Raw genomic sequence first — 20,779 nt, 5'->3', positions numbered from 1 at the left:
ATGGGTTGGAATGCTTACTTTCATAATGGCCATCTGACTGATAGCCCAAAGGCTATCTCTCCTTGATATTGTTTTTGGTGAATAAGAAGGAATAAAACCATTTCCTAAAATGTTCATAAGATTAAATGAATTCATAAAGCTAATGAAAGAATATGAATTAAAAGCAGAGTCCGTAGGTGCAGAGTTCAACAAATGGAGTAACATGGACAGTAATTATTACAGATACAATATTTGGTAGTGACTGCTGTTTTGATATTACACTTTGATGGTAATTTTAAGAAATCTTGTGATGGGAGAAGAACAAGGAGTACAGAAGTGGCAAACCTTCAGAGTGTATCTGCAACTCAGTGTTGAGAATTCAAGTGAGTCCAGCAGAAATGATTATGTGTTTTAACTTTAGTTGATCCTACTTCAAAAGTAGAGCTCTGAGTGTAGTAATCATGGATACATTTGAGGATAATACAATAGAGGAGAAATAGCCACAGATAGATGTCAGAACAGTACAATAGAGGAGAAGAAGGAGAAAGGGAGTTGAACATGTATAAAAGGATCAGTCTGTGGAATCTAATCTGGAAATGGGGAAATTGTGATTTAAAAAAAACCATGAAGAAATGGATGAAAAACAATATAGTTATTGAAGTTTGAGGGACTGAACCTGAAAAGTACGGAGCAGCTGAAATCAGAGAGTTACAAGAAGGCTGCTCAATGTGAATATTACACCATGCTCCCAACTGCGCCTTTGTGAGTGTCTTGCACTTACAATACTGACATCTGTCTCCAGTGTAATCAGCTGGGCAGTGGCAGTGGGGCTGATTCCCAGTTGTCACAATGCAGGTACCTCCATTTTGACAAAAATCTTCACAGACTGCCTTCCCACAGTTTGGTCCAGTAAACCCCAGTGTGCAGCTACAGGTGGGTCTTCCTGTGGGAAAAATAAGAGTAATGAAAAGAAGACTGTCAGATTTAGATGGTTTTACTCTGTGGAATTGTCACTGGATAAGATCACAAAGACTAGATTTCTGGTCAATGCAAGTGGGTAACTTATTCTGCAACTTTAGGCAGTTATACAATCTCTCTGGTCTCAGATTTTCTCTATCTAAGGAAATCTAGATTTTAAAAAAAGTATCTGAAACTTTTATTTTTTATCTAATTTCCACGTATGAGAAAAAATGTGTCCTTTGTCTCTCTCACTTACTTCACTTGATATACTTCTTTCAATGTCCATCCATTTCCCTGAAAATGACATAATCAAACACACATGATAACATTCACAGGGTTATAGCATATACATACAAATAAATTAATTCAAGGATGGTATAGCCAGAAGAGAAATCCAGTGGTAGAACTACTTTGAAAAACAAAATGGATACCAGGAAGTCAGAATATGATCTGAGGAGGGGGAGGATAATGCAAGGGTTGGCACAGGAATGGCAAGAGGAAAGATGAGCAAATACAGTGATTATATTCATGTTACATTATGTAAAAATTGAACTATGTAACTAAAGAGTGGGATTGGGAATGGTGAAGATGGAGGAGAACAATGGAAGAGGTAACATTTGATCAAGATGTATTGTAATCATACCTGACTTCAGGAAATGAAACCCCTTTTTACATTTACTTAAGAAAAATAAATATTTACAAAAAGTAGTTCTGAAGTTCAGCTAGATCAAATATTCAAAGACCTTTTAAAGAATTATAATTGCATAAATGTATCCTTACAAGTTTGTGTTTATTATTCTTTGTACCATTCTTATTCATTTGTATTTCCAATTACTTTTCTTCTTATATGTCATAATGCAGATTGTATTTTATTAGAATATAAAATATAGATAACCTCTCAACCACTGCTAAGTCAACAAAAAGCCTCATTTTACATTTGTGAAATTATTTTTTTAAAAAATTGAGAGATACAGTTTGGAAAATAATTACATTGGTTAACATGAGCTGTTTTATTTTATTTAAATATACATAATCTATTTGGGCACGTGTACTTACAGAATCTTAATTTTTCTAATATTCATGTACATTATATATACATATACACATGGTTATTTTTTCATAGTCTTATGAGACAAACGTTCTTATAAATTTGTAAGTTGGCTGTAAGTAGCACAAAACAGACCATTTTATGGATCATCTCTGAAACATAGTCTTTATTTCTTTTGTCTGAGCTAACATCAGAATGACAGCAAGCACTTTTTAGGTGCTTTGAACATAGCCCTGTTAACCATTGTATTAGGAAAGAGTCTAACCTCCCAGTGTATCAATGAAGGTTGACCTAAAGTATGAGAGTCATATAACTTTTATCTGAGGCACAGACTCTATACTGAAGCATATGTCTACTTTTACTGAAAATCATTCTTAGGTGAACTAAACACCTCCAAAAAATTTCCTATCTTAAAGAATAAACAAATTGGGCTTGGAATGTAGCTTGGTGGTAGAGTGCTCATCTGGCATGCATGAAGCCCTGGGTTCGATTCCTCAATGCCACATAAGCAGAAAAAGCCAGGAGTGACACTGTGGCTCAAGTAGTGGAGTGCTACCCTTGAGCAAAAAGAAGCCAGGGACAGTGCTCAGGCTCTAAGTTCAAGCCCCAGGACTGGCCAAAAAAAATTTAATAAATAAGCAAATTGGGGCTGGGGATATGGCCTAGTGGCAAGAGTGCCTGCCTCATATACATGAGGCCCTGGGTTCAATTCCCCAGCACCACATATACAGAAAATGGCCAGAAGTGGCGCTGTGGCTCAAGTGGCAGAGTGCTAGCCTTGAGCAAAAAAAAAAGCCAGGGACAGTGCTCAGGCCCTGAGTCCAAGCCCCAGGACTGGCCAAAAAAATAAATAAAATAAATAAATAAACAAACAAATGGAAGCATTACAATATATAATGCTACATTGAAAGGACTCCACGAGCTCAATTAATATTTACAACCCTAAATAAGCCAAGTGATGCATCTCTATTGTGGTGAATAGCAATTTATAATCTATAAACTCTGTTCATTTGATGTGAGATAAATATCTTTTCTCAGCCTGAAAGACAAGGTATATTCTATATACCTTACTAGTTTAATATGTTCAGTATTTATGCTGCAAAAGAATTTTTATTGATTGCTAGCTATTTTTTTTTTCACATAATACTAACAAACTTTGCAGTCATTGGCATAGAACCAAAATATCTTCTCTTGCTCATTAGTGGTGAAAAGTAAAGATGCAAACAAGAGAACAAACATGTGTATTAAATGAAGATGTTTATAATTTTAGAACATGGTTACTAAGGGAAACTAGAGCTCAGAACAAAAGTATTAATTCCATTTGTACCATAAGAGCCTATGAATGACTTACTAGAGAAATAGAGCATGTATCAGTCGCACTCATTAAGCCGAGCCAAATGTGAAATAATCAGTATGTGGAGGATAGATGAGAGCAAAGTGTTTTAGAACAATCTAAACAAGAGTCATAAGGAACCGCAACGCAAAAACTGTAGATTCATGGCTTTCTCTCATACTTTTCTAGTTCCTTTTCATAATGAGCAGTGAACAAAGGAAATGAAAGAGGTTTTGGAAGAAACAAACACCATCCAAGGAAGTACTTCAAAATTCTTCCACCACAGTCACTCGGATGTGACTTGGTGCTTTCATCTACTCCACAGCTGTTTCAAAATGAGGACAGAGTGACCAGGTTCTTTCACAGCTAGCAGATGCCCCACATCATTTAGAGTCTAGCTAAATTATTTTCAAAAGCTTTCATTTCTCTTCCTTTGAAGTAAAGATTTCTTTTTGATGAGTGAAACATTTCACATTCAGAGAATGATTATCTGACCGAAACTCTGTGGTGATACAACAGATCTTTTGTTTGCTGATGGGAAATGAACCATCTGTTGCAGAATTGTATAACAGGCTCCATCTAATATTTTCAAGAATCTCTCTGGGTACACCCTAACAAGTTTTACTGGACTCGTGTATAAAGAGTTTTGAGGAAACAGAATTTGATTGTGTTACTTGAAAGGAAACAACAGTGTTAGGAAGAGTAAAGTATAGATTCACAGCAGTGATGCATCCAAAGAGCTAGGGATTTGACAGCCTCCATGCAGAACACAATATAAAAAAGTATCCACTGACTGACCTGATGATGGAGGGGAAGGAATTGTTTCCTAACACTAAATCCATGTTGTTTCTATAGCATCTTCAGTGCAGGCTGTAAGAGTCTGCAAGGATTTTCAGACTGCCTGGACCATCATAGCCTATCAATTAATCTCCCTTCTTTGCTCATATATTCCTGTATACATTGGAGGTAATAATAGTACCTAGTTCATGGTAATGGTTAGAATCACTAAGCACTAATGAGATTGCATTTTCCAAATAGACCATGTTATAAGAGTACATAATTATATTTTCATATAAATTATTACTATTCTTATTGACTGACATTCACCATTTAGTTGTGTTTGCAAAAGTACTGTATTAGTTTAGGCAAATCATTCCAAACTTTTTCTAATTATACATTTTACCTCATTTAAGAAAAATCAACTTATTTTATTTTATTAGGATCTAGAGCTTACACTCAGGTCCACACACTTTTTGTTTAGCTTTATTGCCTACGACTGGTACTCTTCCGCTTGAGCCATACTTTCACTGCTCAATTTTGGGTGAATAATTAAAGGTAAGCATCTCATAGTCTTTTCTTCCCAGGCTGGCTTTGAACCATGATTCTCAGACCTGAGCCTTCTGAGTCATTAGATTATAGGCTTAGCCATCCGGTCGGAGCTCAATATTCTTTCATGTAAGTGATGGAATAGAGTTATAATTTTCATTAACTTTACGCTCTGATTTCAAAATTTTCAAACTTTGAAGACTGGGTCCTTCTTTAATTTCTAAACATGGTTGTAGATTTTCTTTATAAGAGGAATAATGCACAACAAATAGACAGTCAATCAATGTCTGCCAGTACATCTGTACAAGTGCAAGGTTTTGTAGAAACATGGGTTTAGCAAAAGACTCATTGCTTCCAATTCTTCAATATATTATAAAGGAAAATTTAAAATCATAAAATTACACTCTAATCCATAACTGGGGCTACAGCTGGTAATTTTTAATTCAAAAAATAAAAGTTCTTAATACACTATATTTCTGTGTACTTTACGAAAAGAGGCTAAATTTCTTGATATGAAGATGTTGCTCATACAAAAGGATTCTGGTATAGAGAACACTTTTTACATGATGTTCCATTTATTACATTTTTTTTCTTCTTTATTGTCAAAGAGAAGTGCAGAGGGGCTACAGTTTCATATGTAAGACAAGTAAATTACTTATCCAACTTTTTACCCCCACCCTCATTTTTCCCTTATCTCTCTCTACTCAGTCCTCCCCGCACCATAAGTTGTATGGTTGGTTTACACCAAATGGTTTTGTAAGTATTGCTATTGCAATGGTTTGCCTTTTTATCCTTTTTGCCTCATTTTTGGTATTCCCTTCCCCTTCTCTAGTTCCAAACATATCTATGCACTATCTGGCATACTAAGATCAGTTACAGTAATAGCAGGAGTAAAACCACAGGAAGGGAATTCAAGAGAACAGAAGGTACCGTTTAACATGGTATGTTGAAATTAACTACAGAAAAAATACCACTTATTTCCATAACATGGAGATAATTTCATTTAGCATTATCTTATGCATTCACACAGGCATAGTTATTGAGCTGTTGTGCTCTTCTGCTATGTCTATCCTATATGTACTAATTATTCCCTATGACAGAAACCATAGGGTATATGTTTCTTTGGGTCTGGGCCACTTCACTTAGTATGATTATTTTTTTTCTAAGTCCTTCCATTTCCTTACAAATGGGGCAGTATCATTTTTTTCTGATAGAGGCATAGAATTCCATTGTTCATATGTACCATTGTTCATATGTACCACTGTTCATATGTACCATTGTTCATATGTACCATTTTCTTCATCTCCTCTTCAACTGAAGGGCATCTGGTTTGGTTCCATATTTTTACAATGACAAATTGTGCTGCTATGAGCATAGTTATGCTGGAGGCTTTGTGTGGTCTTGCTTGTAATCTTTTGGATAGATGCCCAAAAGTGGGGCTGCTGGGTTGTAGGGGAGCTCTATGTTTACCCTTCTTAGGAACCTCCACACTGTTTTCCAGAGTGATTAAACAAGTTTGCATTCCCACCAACAATGTAGTAGGGCTCCCTTCTGGACACATCCCCTCCAGCATTTGTTATTGTTGGTTTTCCTGATAATGGACATTCTTACAGGGGTGAGGTGGAATGTTAGTGTTGGTTTGAATTGCCTTCTTTTATGGCCAGTGACATAGAGAACATTTTCATGTGTCTCTTGGCCATTCTCATTTCTTCTTCAGAGAAGTCAGTCTCTTTTTAGGTCTTTAGGCCCTTGTTGAGGAGGCCATTGCTTCTTTAAAGATGTGTTCTGGAGGAATGTAATTTTTGAGTTCTACATATATTTTAGATACAAAGCCATTTTCTGTTGTATGGCTGGTAAAGATCTCCCAGTTTCTGGGCTTTCTGTTTATCTTGCAAGCTATGTTGTTTGCCATGCAGAAGCTCTGCAGTTTGATGCAATTCGATTTATCTAACTTTTCTTTGATTTGTTGGATTTCTGGGCCTTTATTAAGGAAGTTTTGTCCTGTGCCAAGGAGTCCAAGCATTTCCCCTATTCCTTCTTGTAGTGTTTTCAGGGTATCTGATTTTATTTCGAGGTATTTGATCCATGTGGAATTCATTTTGATGCAGTGTGATGTAAAGGGATCTAGTTTTAGTTTGTTACAGGTGTTGACCCAGTTCTGCCAGCACCATTTATTGAAGAGGATGTCTTTCTTCCATCCTACCTTTTTAAAAATTTTTTTATTATCAAACTGAATTACAGAGAGGTTACAGTTTCATACATTAAGCATTGGATGTATTTCTTGTACTGCTACCTCGTCCCTCATTCCCCCCTCCCTGAAATCAGCAGACTGAGTACATTGGATCCACCTTCACCAGTTTTGTGAGTATCTTCCAGTCTATCAAGGGCCCGAAGAGAACAATAATGTGGAGGAAGTCCAAACTTTTATTTATCTGAGATATGCATCTCTCCTTTGACACTCATCACAGACTGGGAACTACAACACTTCTCTAGTTTTCTGACTGCAGGTTTGTTTATATGTTTTCTGTTTTCAGATTTTTGTTTTGTTTTGTTTAATAAAACTACCCTAGCACTCATGCTTCTCAACTCTGCAGATAGTGTATATTGGGTTTTCTCAGGCTCCATAAACAATAAAAATCTCCTCAATATTGAGGAAATTTATTAAGGTTATCTATCTATCTATCTATCTATCTATCTATGTGTGTGTGTATGAGTGTGTGTGTATATATATATACACACACACATACATCCTATTAGTTCTTTTTCACAGAATGATCCTAATACATATGCATAAAATAAATAAAGTTTAATTCAAATTACTTATAGAATTTCTGTTTGTATGTGAATACAAACTAGATGTACATAAAATATTCCAGTAATGTTCAAAACAGAAACTGATTGAAAATAAACTATTACAATATAACTGGATCATTAATTATAACTGATGTCCAATATAATGAAGAATTAATTAAAATCTTTATCTATAATCACTAATGTATGTTGTTAAGGGATATACACAATAGTGGTTGTAAGAAAAAAATTGGAAGACCATAGGATTATTTTAATTTCATTTATATAGTGTGCAGCTTATACGGTAAAATTGTAGTGTCTAAAATAAGCTGTAAATGAACTTTATAACTTGGAGGATTGGGAGTCATTGGTGAGGGAAAATAAAAAGAAGTGAAGGAGAAGGTAACAGTGTTGGACAAGAATTGTACTCATTTCTTTACTTATGTACTGTAACCCTCTATAAAACACCTTCACAGTAAAAATATCATTAAAAAACTGTATAGAAATTATGTCACCAAAACATTTAAAGAATAAGGTGATCCACATATATTAGTTCAAACAAATATATGTTTTAATATTGAGTACGAGAATCTTTGCAATCATATGGATATTGTAAGTAACTAAATGAATAGTAGCATGAATATCTTCAGCCTATCAAGGAAAATGCATATATTGTCTATAGCTTATCATAGTCATAAATGCCTATTTATCTCCTGTTCTTTCTGGTCAGCTATGTCTGAGATTGAAGTATACTTCTGGTGTTTGTAGTAAGAGGCAACATCTTTAGAACAGTATAGGTTATACCTGCAGATGCAACAATTGCTTATTATGTTTATTAGGTAGAAATATACGTCTGTACATTATTAATGTGTTCTCTATTCATGAAAGATTTTTGATTCCTCTTATTTGTCTTTGAGACCCATACATTCTTTCTATCCCTACTTAATCTGCTGTTGACTGAATCAGTTTGTTGTTACTAAATTTTTATTGCTGCTAAAACAGGGGTATATACTCATTGTTTAGTTCATTTAGCCAGATGAACATATTGCGTGCCAGTATTAGCAATATCAAAATTAATTCAATCTTCAAAATTTGTTTACTATTAGTAATTTTTATAAAAATACTATTTAATTGGGACATATTTCTTACAACTTTACTATTGGAAAAGCAGTCAAATTCATACCCCTTTACATAGAATGGAAAAAATAAACTGAGGAACAATTCTCAATACAGTCATTCAATTAGTTGCAAAATTGCAACCAGAAAGCCAGTCTCTTGTCCACAAGACTCACTCTCCTTTGTGAAATATGTCATGACTTCAGACTGATAACCGAGATTCATCTGACAAAAACTCTGGGTGTTTTAAAAATTGTTCTTCTTTTCAATAAAGATATTTGGCCTTCTACTTTTTCCCTCAATGTAATGTTTCCTTGTAATGAAAGTGAGTCCCATTTACAAATAATTTTAGCTAGTTGACTACAGGTGTAGTCTTAAGTATAACAAAAATTACACAGAATTTATTCACTAAAGCCTGACAAAGAAAATGAATAATTGTGGGCTTTATCTAACTTCTCTTACAGAGATTCATTAATATATTCTGACATGTTTCAAATTATAGATCACAATCTATTTATACTCTGGGAAAGTTCATTTCCAGCCAGCACTGTGGAATAAGATGGGAGTATTTTTGTCTTTTCTGTGAATATAAGTAAGCCAACTCAAGCCTTCTGACATGAGCCTGGAGAATCCCAAGACTTCATGAGTAATTTAGCACTGCAGAGTAAGCATGCAGGTCTCTCCATATAGTCCAAACAAACCTGTAAATTATTCAGGAACTCAGCAGCAGAATTAGAGTTTCCCATTTCCAGTTTTTCATAGGTTTGTTATAAGAATTCAAGAACACACAATAGAGTTAAGCAGCCAATATGTTGTATCATGATCCTGATGCTAATATTTGGAATTTCATTTTTTTTTTTCTGTGTGATACTCAGGTTTGAACTTGGTGCCTGGAACTTGATAAGCAAGCACTCAACTACTTGAGACATGCTCCGGGTCACTTTAGATTTAACTTATCTTTCAGATAAATCTCATTGTAACTCAGAGAGAGTAGCAGATCATTATCCTTAGACTCTCATGTAGCAAAGCTGAAATCAAGTTTTTGCCACCATGCCTAGCCCTCAGTATTTTAATAATACTAATTGTGATTTTATTTTTAACAATTTGGAAAACACAAAAGTAGTGAAAAAAGTCTATTCCTTGTGTTGATGTTTTAAAATATAAACACATTTGCTTTATATAGCATAAAATAGAAAATTATAATAATTAAGGTAGCTATTTTATGTATATAATTGTAAATAGCTAAGCATTTTCACTAATTGTCCTTTAACCAGCAATTTATTTATTTGAGTATATGTTAGACTATAAGCACATACTTGTGCTTTTTCCTTTCATGAATACTTTTTTGCCTATCAAATTGAGACCTTAATGTACTATATGCCATAAATAAAATCTAAATCTGTAAATGAGAAGACTAGGAGCAAGAGTACAGGAAAAGTAATATATTTTATATATAATATAAACACAGTTAATATTTCATTCTATAGTTTAACATTGCTTTGTTCTCTCAGTTTTTGAAATAAGTCTATGCATATTGCAAACTACTGAGACCATAAACACACAGTATGTCCATTTTAAATGATAGCAAGATAAATGTTATGATGTGTTCATACTCTGTTCTTAGTTCTTAACTAGAGTTGATCTTCCTTTATCTCCTTCATGGGGCAGTACAAGACATTCATCAAGACATTCATCAAGAAACCCAGCAGCATGGTCTGGGGCTGTGGTTACTTAGTCTTAGACTTTTTCTATATGCATTTTTCCTAGTAAATTCATACTACATAACAGTCTTTTCCTCTGTATATACTAATTTTGCATAGGAAATATTTGTCGTTCCTTTCAACTTTAAACTTCAATAAAAATTTTATATACCAAATGTTTTATAATACAGGCTATATTTACCATATATTATTCATTATCAGATATACTATATTTCATATGTTAAATGTGGTATTTTGAGATTCTTGTATTATTATAAATAAAATTTAAGACTTTATATATGTATTTTATATCCTTATTAAATTATTATTATCTCCTTAACAGGTATTTTTAAATGACACACTATTGAGACAAAGGACCTATGTTTTTGAAATCTTTGATTGGTTTCAGTTTTCATAAGTGCTGATTACAAAGATTGAACCTTCAATATTTTCTTCAAACACTGCTTTGTTTATACAGCTTCAGTCCACGCGTATATTGATTATCCAACCCCTTTATTTGTACAGAAAAATTTGTATTTGTCTTTTCATTTGACTAGTATGCCTTTTTTCTGTTTGAATGTCAGTCATATATTCCAGTGTCATTTATTTGTTGAGTTATATGGCCTTTTGTTTTTAATTTGGCTATCTTGATTATGATTGTGAATGCATAAAAATATGAGTGTAAATAAATAAAATACTTCACAATTAATAACTCCATTCAGGAATATAGCAAACTTGTACTACTAGCTAGTGAAGAGGCTAAGACCCAGAGGATCATGGTTCATGGTCCATCAGCGTAGGTAAGTCAGTGAGACTCCATCTCAAAACCTGCAAAAAGCAGGGCTGCAGACATGGCTCAAATAGTAGAGCATCAGCCAGGCAAGTAAGCTAGACAAGTACAAGGCTCAGTTCAAAATTCAGTATTGGCACAATAAAAATAAAAAATCTACATTAAGGACATTAGGACATGAAGCTTAAATTTAAAACACCATCATCTAAATAAATAGCAGAAGGAAAGATTGATAGTTTACAGATATGATATATTATACAGAATTCTAGACATTCACATGGTACTGTATCCCCTTTTACAATAACAATAAAAATCAGTAGTTTAAAAACATGCTCATAGATTCCTCAGAAGGCTAAATATAGAGCTCCCCTATGACCCAGCAGCCCCACTTTTGAGAATCTACCCAGAAGAACACAAACAAGAACACAATAAAGCCACCAGCACAACAATGTTCATTGCAGCACAATTTGTCATAGCTAAAATACAGAACCAGCCCATATGCCCCTCAGTAGACGAATGGATCAGGAAAATGTGGTAAATACACACAATGGAATTTTATGCCTCTAGCAGAGAGAATAACATTGCCCCATTCATAAGGAAATGGAAGGACTTGGAAAAAATTATACTAAGTGAAGTGAGCCAGACCCAAATGGACTCTGTGGTTTCCCTCATAGGGAATAATTAGCAGAGGTTTAGGATAGTCACAGCAGAGGATCACAAGAGCCTAATAGCTATGCCCTTATGAATGCATAAGATGATGCTAAGTGAAATGAACTCTATGTTATGGAAAAAACTGTTATATCACTGTTGAAATTACTTTCAACATGCCATGTAAAACCATAGCTTCGCTTCCATTGTTGATGATCCTCCTGTATCTCCTTCCTGTGGTTGTTCCCGCACTATCATTGTATCTTATCTGAGTACATTGGAAACTGTATATACTGGTATTAGAACTGGGGAAGTGAAAGGGAATATCAAAATCGAGAGACACAGGACTAAAAGACAAACGACTCCAAAAGCAATACTTGTAAAACCATTTGGTGTAAACCAACCCAACAACTCCTGGGGGAAAGGAAAATGGGGAGAGGGGAGTGGGGAATGAGGGAGGATGTAACAAACAGTACAAGAAATGTACCCAAGGTCTAGCATATGAAACTGTAACCTCTCTGTACATCACTTTGACAATAAATAGAAAAAAAAATAAAAACATGCTCATAGTTTATCAAGGAATAATTAGTGGACTGTGTACTTTACAAGTTGGTTAAGTATAACAATCCATCATCTAGATATACCTCTTATTTGAAAGCCTTCAACTCTCTAATCTTTTTCATGTTTGTTTTTTTTTAATTTTAAAATTGTCATTTTTAAGTAGTTGTACAAAAGAGTTGTCATTTAACAAAGCAGTTTATAACACACTGCATCTTGATCAGTATCACCCCGCTCAACACTCTCAGTCACACTCCCAACTTACCCCTCCCCTCATTTTTCTTAATTTTGTAAGATGTCCATTAAACTCTTGACTTCATTCCCTCTCTTCCATTTCCGCACCCATTTATTGGTGTTTCTTATTTGACCCTTGATATATACTTTCTAAGGAATCATACTGAGTTCCCCCTTGAATCTACCTGCAGAACCCGGAACTGGATCCCTATCTAGCTTCTTGTATGACTATCAATTTAAAACTGGAAGCTATAAAGGAGTAGGAAAAACATTAGAACTGTTTGGTTCAAGCAGGATCCAAAAGCACAGAAAATCAAAGAAAGACTTCATAAGTGGGATTGCATCAAACTAAAACATTTCTGTATGGTAAAAAAACATAGCTAATAAACAAAACAAAAAAAATCTACAGAAAGGAGATTATTGCCAGATATACATCAGATAATGGCCTCATATCCAGAATCTACAAAGAGTTTACAATAATTTTCAAACAACCAGCAACACAGTTCATAATAGTATAATGAGTACTATAATTCTTAAAGTATTTCCAAAAATTGCTAACTTGTCTTTCAATAAATCTACAAGTACTATAATTCTTAATATGTTTCCAAAAATTGCTTACTTATATTCTTTCAGTAAATCTACTACTTTATTTTGGGCCGATGCCTGAAGGGAAGGACTGTGAATGAGTAGGAGCTATAATTAATTCCATTGACTTATCTTGTTATAAAGGGCCCTCCTACTGTATACAGAAGATTGATATTAATTCTTTCAACAACAGGACTTCATCATCCTCCCGCTTTACTTCCAAATTTCATACATACAGAGGCAGAGAAGGCTAAAATAACTTCTGCTTTCTTCCTGTGGTATTCACTTAAAAAGCCCAAATATACCACACTGATTTCTCCACGCAATCATGTTAGATGTGGAAAGAGCAGCTTTTGTATATTTTCAAATTTAATATTTACTTTCCTGCATAATTCCACATATTTAAAAAATTTGGATTCTTTATTTTAGACATTCACACCTTACTCTGTTCCTCTAAATCAACAGTTTAGGAAACTTGATCCAATTTGAAATAAATATTTTGACTTTAAAATAAGAGAACCCTCAGAGTAACAAAGATATCAAACAGCATAAATATGACTTAGGAAGTAAATGTTAATTATGCAAATATAATTACAAATATAATAGCTATTTGTATTTTTCTTAATAATATTAATAATATATGAAGATTTCCTTAAATAAGTCTTTATTTTCAGTAATGATTGATTTTTTTACTCTGATTCCCATTATTTTTCCCAAAGCAAAGATCATCTGAAATATACCTACTATGTAATCAATGTCAACTTATTTCATTTTATAGTATCTTTTTATATGAATATAGTATATATAGAGAGAGTTCATTATTATTTTAACATACTAAGAAGAAATCATTTCCACATGAAAAATTTTAATTATGCCTCTCAGATATGTTCTTTTAATTAACTGGTGACATTTCCTTCGTAGAACTATTATTGTTCTACACAACTGTCATAAACTTGTAAATTTTAATTAAGTCTGCCCCAAGCCCTAGTTATATAGTGTCCACACAGGAATTTGCCAAAAGGCTTAACTGTAAGCAAACTAACAATGAATAAATCCAGCAATTGCCCACTGGGATTTGTTTAACAAATTAACATTTGTGTGGAGATAATGAGTTTCTACAGTCTGTAATACTAAACAACGTTTTGTAGAAAGACACACTTTAAAAGTGAAAAACGACTTGTAAATTACTTAATTGGATACGATATTAGTAAATTTTTAAACTGTATAAGACAATAAACTACCATGTCTCAGGTTGAATTAATAGTTATTCAACAATAAATTATTATTGGTAATCTGAAACAGAATTTGTCATATATATGCATATATATTCTGTGGAAATCTAGATCTAATAATTTAGGTGTTTAAAGGTAATACATTGATATTTTAATGGAGATAGGTTTGAATGAATGATTTGAATGCAATATTACAATTTGTGATGATTATATATTCAATTCAGGATCCATAATGGGATAAAACCTTTGGAAATTGACTATTGACACATAGTCTTAATTTATAATTTCAGGTGGGTTCTTTGGTTTAAATATCTCTAAAGTTGCTATTAAGTACTTAAAACTCCTTTATTCATAATTGGTCACAAGTCACAAATACATCTCTGAACTTCTTTAAAAATTATTCTTTATATTATTATTTTATATGGCAGATGCTGTATATTTCAAAGAATACTATAAGCAAGGGAGAGAGTGAGACCTCTCCAAAATATATAAAGTAACCATGTAGGGAATGTGAGGATCATATAGCTTGAATTTTCCATTTGACTAAATTTGAATTTGAAAATGTGCATACACCGCAATTTAACAGTTACATAATACCCCTTTCACAGAATATGGGAATTAACAAATTATATCTTTTCAATGAACTGGAATTACTTTTTTCTCTTAATACAACATATCTTAATTTTAATGGATGTCCTTAGAAAAATAAAACCATTGAATACTTATATTCCATAAAGTACACTTTTGCAAACATGATTTTTACATAGATTAATAACAATACTAGGTTTAGTCTAACAAGTACTAATCTGATATTTTTAAAGCATATTAGATACTATATTTGAGAAATGTCTTATTTATTTATTTATTTATTTATTGCCAGTTCTGGGGCTTGAACTCAGGGCCTGAGCACTGTCCCTGGCTCCTTTATGCTCAAAGCTAGCACTCTACCACAGCTCCACTTCCAGCCTTTTCTATATATGTGGTGCTGAGGAATCCAACCCAGGGCTTCATGTATATTAGGTGAGTACTTTACCACTAGGCCATATTCACAGCTGTAGATACTATATTTGGTACTGGTCTGGAATACGTTGTTTACATTTAAAAGGTATCATTCTTTTCATTTTTTCAGAGAAACTGTAAAATTACTACAGAATTTGAAGTTAAACATGTACAGTATAGGAGACACACAATATTGTTCCTTATGATTTAGGTTCTAAATATCTATAATTCCCATAGTAATGACTGTTAATATTGTTAAATTTGTGTATTGATTTTGCTTTCTTGATTTTAGAACAAATGCTATTGTGTTCAATTAATTGTTTAATTTTAGCAAGTTGTCTAATATTGTATTTGTAATATGTTATATTTGTAATATTTTAATTAAAAGTTTTTAATGTTTCACATATTAAAAATTAAAAATGATCTGAATTCTCAAAAATACTAAAATATTTACCCAGAACTGATGGTATGCAAGTTCCTCCATTTTGACAGTAGTTACTACAGTGGTTAACTTCACATCTTTCTCCTGAATAACTAGGCCAGCAGTGACACCTTAAGTCACCCTTCTCATTTAAAATGCATCTCCCTCCGTTTTCACAAGTCAGTTTGCAGGAATCATCTGGTTATAGGAAAAAATAAATTAGCATATCATTCAGGGATTCTTTAATAGTAATTTAAGTAGAAAAAATTATTTAAGCACTAGAAACTCTTTTCACAAAGAAAATACCTAAGCATAAATTTTTTTAAAAAGCACACATTGGCTGCATAGTAAGGAATAAATTATCATGGTTCCAAGCTGACTATAAATATTAAATATATGTTTTCTTTAACCTGTGGTATTAACAACTTTTTACATTTGTTAAATACTATGAAACGAAACTAGATTAAAGTTTCTAATAGTAAGATACTTCAAATGTAAGAAATTGCTTCATGTGAACAAATATTTTAGAGACAGGTCGATAATAAATAAAATTGAAATAAGAAACGTATATGTAAAACATCTATATGAAATTAACTCTGTATTTTACTTTTACTATAGAGGAATGCTAAATTGAAGAACTCTTTGATGTCAGCCCTTATTGCCCATTTGAAAGTATACCAAAGTGTAAGTAATTCAGATTTGTTGTTCAGATGAATATAGAGCGATATAAAAAACGTTTACATCTTTAACATTTAATAACCATCTGTCCACTTAATAATTTTTTGGCTAAGGCAAAGAAATGTTCACTTTCTGGGACAGCCAAGTTTTTTGTTGTTTTTTTTTAGCAATATGGTTGTATTAATGATAATGATTAATTTGGAGTCATTTGCTAGTTTGTTTTCCTGTGCACATGGACATACAGTTTAATTTAGAAATACTGTTTTAAATGGATCCAAAATGTCTGAGAATAAAAGCATTCTATTGTAAAAACTGTACTCTGAAATTGTGCAATTAACTGAAACAACATGGCTCACATTGTTTATGCAGCGTATATTGGTGGGTGCTTGGCAAAAACTTAACTGTATCAGTGTAATGGAGACAAAACCATCTTAAACAGACTTGGTAACTTTTTGGTCACATACATAAAATTTAGATTGAAATTACTAGAAGTATGTATGTAATATTGTACTCATAAGATGTGCATAGAGAAAATAACAGTGGGATAATAAGAACTATGTTTACATGGTAGTTTTGCATTTTTCTGAGCCTCAGTCACTTTACTGCAAAATTGCCTTAATTGAGCATGGGGTCATAATGCACACCTGTCATCACAAAACTTGGAAGGCCAAGGAAAGAAGAACATTCATTTGAGACCAATCTGGATTAGAGAAGTAGACACTGTTTGAAAAAGAGTGAAAAAAGGCAAAAAAAATACAACTGAACTCAGATTTCTTGAGACTATTAAATTACATTTTTTAAAAAGTTAGGTGTCAAAGTGTTTTTAAGCAGTAAGTACCTACATGTACACAAATATTCAATATACAGTCTACATAAAGTTTGTTTTTTTTTATATTCCAGCTATGTACCAAATCTAGAAATGTGAGAAAATAAAGTGCAAATACTTGGATCTGCTAGTAGAATTTCTAAATTTTAATAGGCATTTAGCTACTGATTTGGTGCATAAACCAAAGGGATTCTACTTTTGGAAAGTCTTTCCTTTGTGCCCAAAATATACTGAGGATAGAGCCCAAGTAAAACCTTCAGTGAGCTGGGCACCAGTGGCTTGTGCTTGTAACTCTAGCTACTCAGGAGGATCTGGAGGATCTGAGGATCACAGTTAGAAATCAGTCCAGGCAAGAAAGTCTATGACACTCTATTTCGGTTTTTTTTCTTTCTTTCTTTTTTTTGGTCAGTGTTAGTCATGGGGCTTGAACTCTGTGCCTGGTGCTGTCCCTGACCTCTTCAGCTCAGGGCTAGTGCTCTACCATTTGAGCCACAGCACCACTTCCTCTGTGACACTCCTTTTTTTTTTTTTTTTTTTTGGCAGTCCTCGGCCTTGGACTCAGGGCCTGAGCACTGTCCCTGGCTTCTTTTTGCTCAAGGCTAGCACTCTGCCACTTGAGCCACAGCGCCACTTTTGGCCATTTTATATATATGGTGCTAGGGAATCGAACCCAGGGCTGCATGTATACGAGGCAAGCACTCTTGCCACTAGGCCATATTCCCTGCCTCCGTGACACTCTTATCTCCAATAAACTACTCAGAAAAAGCCCGAAGTGACAATGTGGCTCACGTGGTAAAGGGCTAGGCGTGGGTACAGTACAAAGAGGCTCAGGGTCAGAACCCAGACCCTGAGTTCAAGCCTCAGGACTGGCAAAAGAACAAAAATTTGTGTAAGTAAAAAAATTACAGCATAAGGAGAAGTGCATGAAAGTAACTGAGAAATAACCTGGAATTGAGTAAAAAGGAAAGAATTATAAAAGTGTCTCTGGTGAGATATAAAGATAAAGAATCAGTAAGCATCACAAACTACTGGATTTGTTTCTCAATATAAAGACTTTTAAGGGTCTCAGAAACTTGAGAATGAATAAACTGGAAGGCGTTAAACTGGGAAATGGTTAAGACTTTATTAAATTATCCTGACTAAGTAAAATAATGTTCTAAAATACAGTAATTCAACTGAATATTTAATTACCCTGAGAGTAATTTTGCTGTAAAAATCATATCAGTGAGGTATTAAGAGAATAAGAAAAAATAGGGCTATGCTTCACTTATTGACCAAGATATCTATGTGGGAACATAAAGATAAAAAAGAGAAATTTAGCTATGATCATATTTAATTAGTGAAGCTTTTACAAATATATATAGGAGTCTAGCAAAAATTTGATGTTGGGTAAGATTCTAAAGAAATATCTGGAGTGAAAATGTCTCCACTCAAGTAAAAATTTACCAAGATATTATTAACTCACTCAGCAAAATATAACCTTATAGGTGTTATTGGGAATAACAAAAACAGCTATTTAAAATACTATGATCTTAGCATTATTGTGAAGAGATTCATTTTATGAAGTTCTTATATGTAAACCACATCGATATTCAAAATCCTTATATGCCATTTCTACAGCTCATATCATTAGGCCCCAGAAATTTAAAAATAGGATGCTGCCCGATGAAATGGAATTGAGTTACAGTTTTATAAACAACTTACAGTAATATTTCTATAATGAGGAAACACATCTTCTTTTGTCAATAATTAAATCACCCTTAAAAGTCAAATCCCATCAATTATAATCAACTCTAGGAAAGAGGAAGTGAACTCTTTATCATGAATGTGTTATATTTGAATTTTAAATTTCTAACCTGAACATTAAAAATATTCAGTGTGATCATCACTTTGGCAGCCAGAGAAAATCAAGCAATTATATAGAATGGGAAAACTTGACTTTACTAAATGTTAGTGTCAGGAAAATTAACTAGAATTTATTTACACCAATCAACAATTCTAAAATTCATTTGTTTATCTTCCTCTTCAAGGATTATTTAAACTGTCTTTTTCCATGGGCTAGATGTATAGTGATCCGTTTGTTTATTTAACTGCAAGTGGTGCATAGGCATTTCTGTGAACATATCTGTCATGGCTATGTGAGGAACCACTGAAAATGTATTTCTTAAAACAACCAAAAAGTTGTTCACCTTTAAGAGCATTTGTTTTTGCTGAGAGGTGAAGTATAAAATGTATTACTATATGAAGTCCTTCCATGAATGAGACAAAGCAACCAATGACAAGGTATAAAAATGATCACTTAATTCACTTTTGCTCCCAACACAGTGAAATTGCAGTCTCTCTGGCTGGGAAATGATGTGGTAGGGAAGAGATGATAACCAACTTCCAGTGACATCATCTTGTCAATAATTGACTTTACTGTGCTCACTCAAAACAGCAAATATAATTGATACATATCTCTGATATCCTGATACATATCCTGATTCTATGATTCATTATCTCATCTTTTTAACCTCGACCTCTGCATGCACTGTGCTGAAATATTTTATATTCAAGGATAAAATTATGGTGTTTGAAACACAAAATGCCACATAAAAGGCAAATGTCTTCAACCTTTCTGGAACCCTCAGTAGAGAAAAAAGAGAAAACTACACAGTCACAGGAAGCTGAATATGAGTAAAGATACATGTCTATGTGAGAGTTAATTTGAACAGAAGGGACTATGATGAGTGGAAACACTGCTATGGAGAAATCTAATGTTTGGATCTCATGGGAAATGTTGCTGTGATCCACAAATGATTTTGGAGTACAATACTTTTTGTGTGTATCATAAAATAGAGCAAGGATAAATTTTCTTCTCTCGTCATAACAATTTTCCCTATATAACATCTTAATTCTGAGTGGATTTATTGTCAATCTGTGCATTCAAGAAACAGTTTTTCACTCTCAGCATATTTTTATGTCTTATTTTATATTTTGCTTTTAGCATCTAGTTTCTGAAATGCTATCCTAATCTTAATTGCTCATCACAAACTGAAGCTTTTAAAGTTTAAATTACATGAAGTAATTTTATCATTTTTCTAAATTAATGCTCTCCCTTGTTCATAAATCCTTGATATATTTATTTATTGTCATTATTTTTATTATTATTATTATTAACACTAATTGTGAATAAAAAATTATTCAGAAACCTGAGGCTCTATTTCTAAACTAATCATTGGTTTCCAACTTAATTTTAACACACAGGATGAATTAAAAAATTATTGAATGCATAAACAGATTTGAGTACTGGGTTTAAAGCCACCACAGAATAAGATACATAAAATGTCTTTCAATGGGCTGGGAATATGGCCTAGTGGCAAGAGTGCTTGCCTCATATACATGAAGCCCTGGGTTTGATTCCCCAGCACCACATATGCAGAAAATGGCCAGAAGTGGCGCTATGGTTCTAGTGGCAGAGCAAAAAGAAGCCAGGGACAGTGCTCAGGCCTGAGTCCAAGGCCCAGGACTGGCAAAAATAAATAAATAAATAGATTAATTAATTAATTAAAATAAA

At 33.3% G+C, this 20,779-nt stretch overlaps 1 protein-coding gene across 1 annotated transcript in view; it reads right to left on the bottom strand.

The window, feature by feature from the left end:
- The window catches only part of Lrp1b (LDL receptor related protein 1B), a 1,711,024-nt gene that overhangs the window by 68,466 nt on the left and 1,621,779 nt on the right, over nucleotides 1-20,779 (bottom strand). Inside the window, exons 83-84 of the mRNA XM_048345540.1 lie at nucleotides 15,753-15,917; nucleotides 761-922 (exon numbers count right to left, since the gene is read on the bottom strand). Of these exons, the coding sequence (XP_048201497.1) occupies nucleotides 761-922; nucleotides 15,753-15,917 (327 nt within the window). The remainder of the gene's footprint in view (nucleotides 1-760; nucleotides 923-15,752; nucleotides 15,918-20,779) is intronic.

The sequence above is a fragment of the Perognathus longimembris genome, chromosome 4, assembly GCF_023159225.1.
Source record: "Perognathus longimembris pacificus isolate PPM17 chromosome 4, ASM2315922v1, whole genome shotgun sequence".
Taxonomy (NCBI): domain Eukaryota; kingdom Metazoa; phylum Chordata; class Mammalia; order Rodentia; family Heteromyidae; genus Perognathus; species Perognathus longimembris.
Note: the sequence above shows the minus strand (reverse complement) of the source record. Positions and strands in the feature narration are given on the sequence as shown.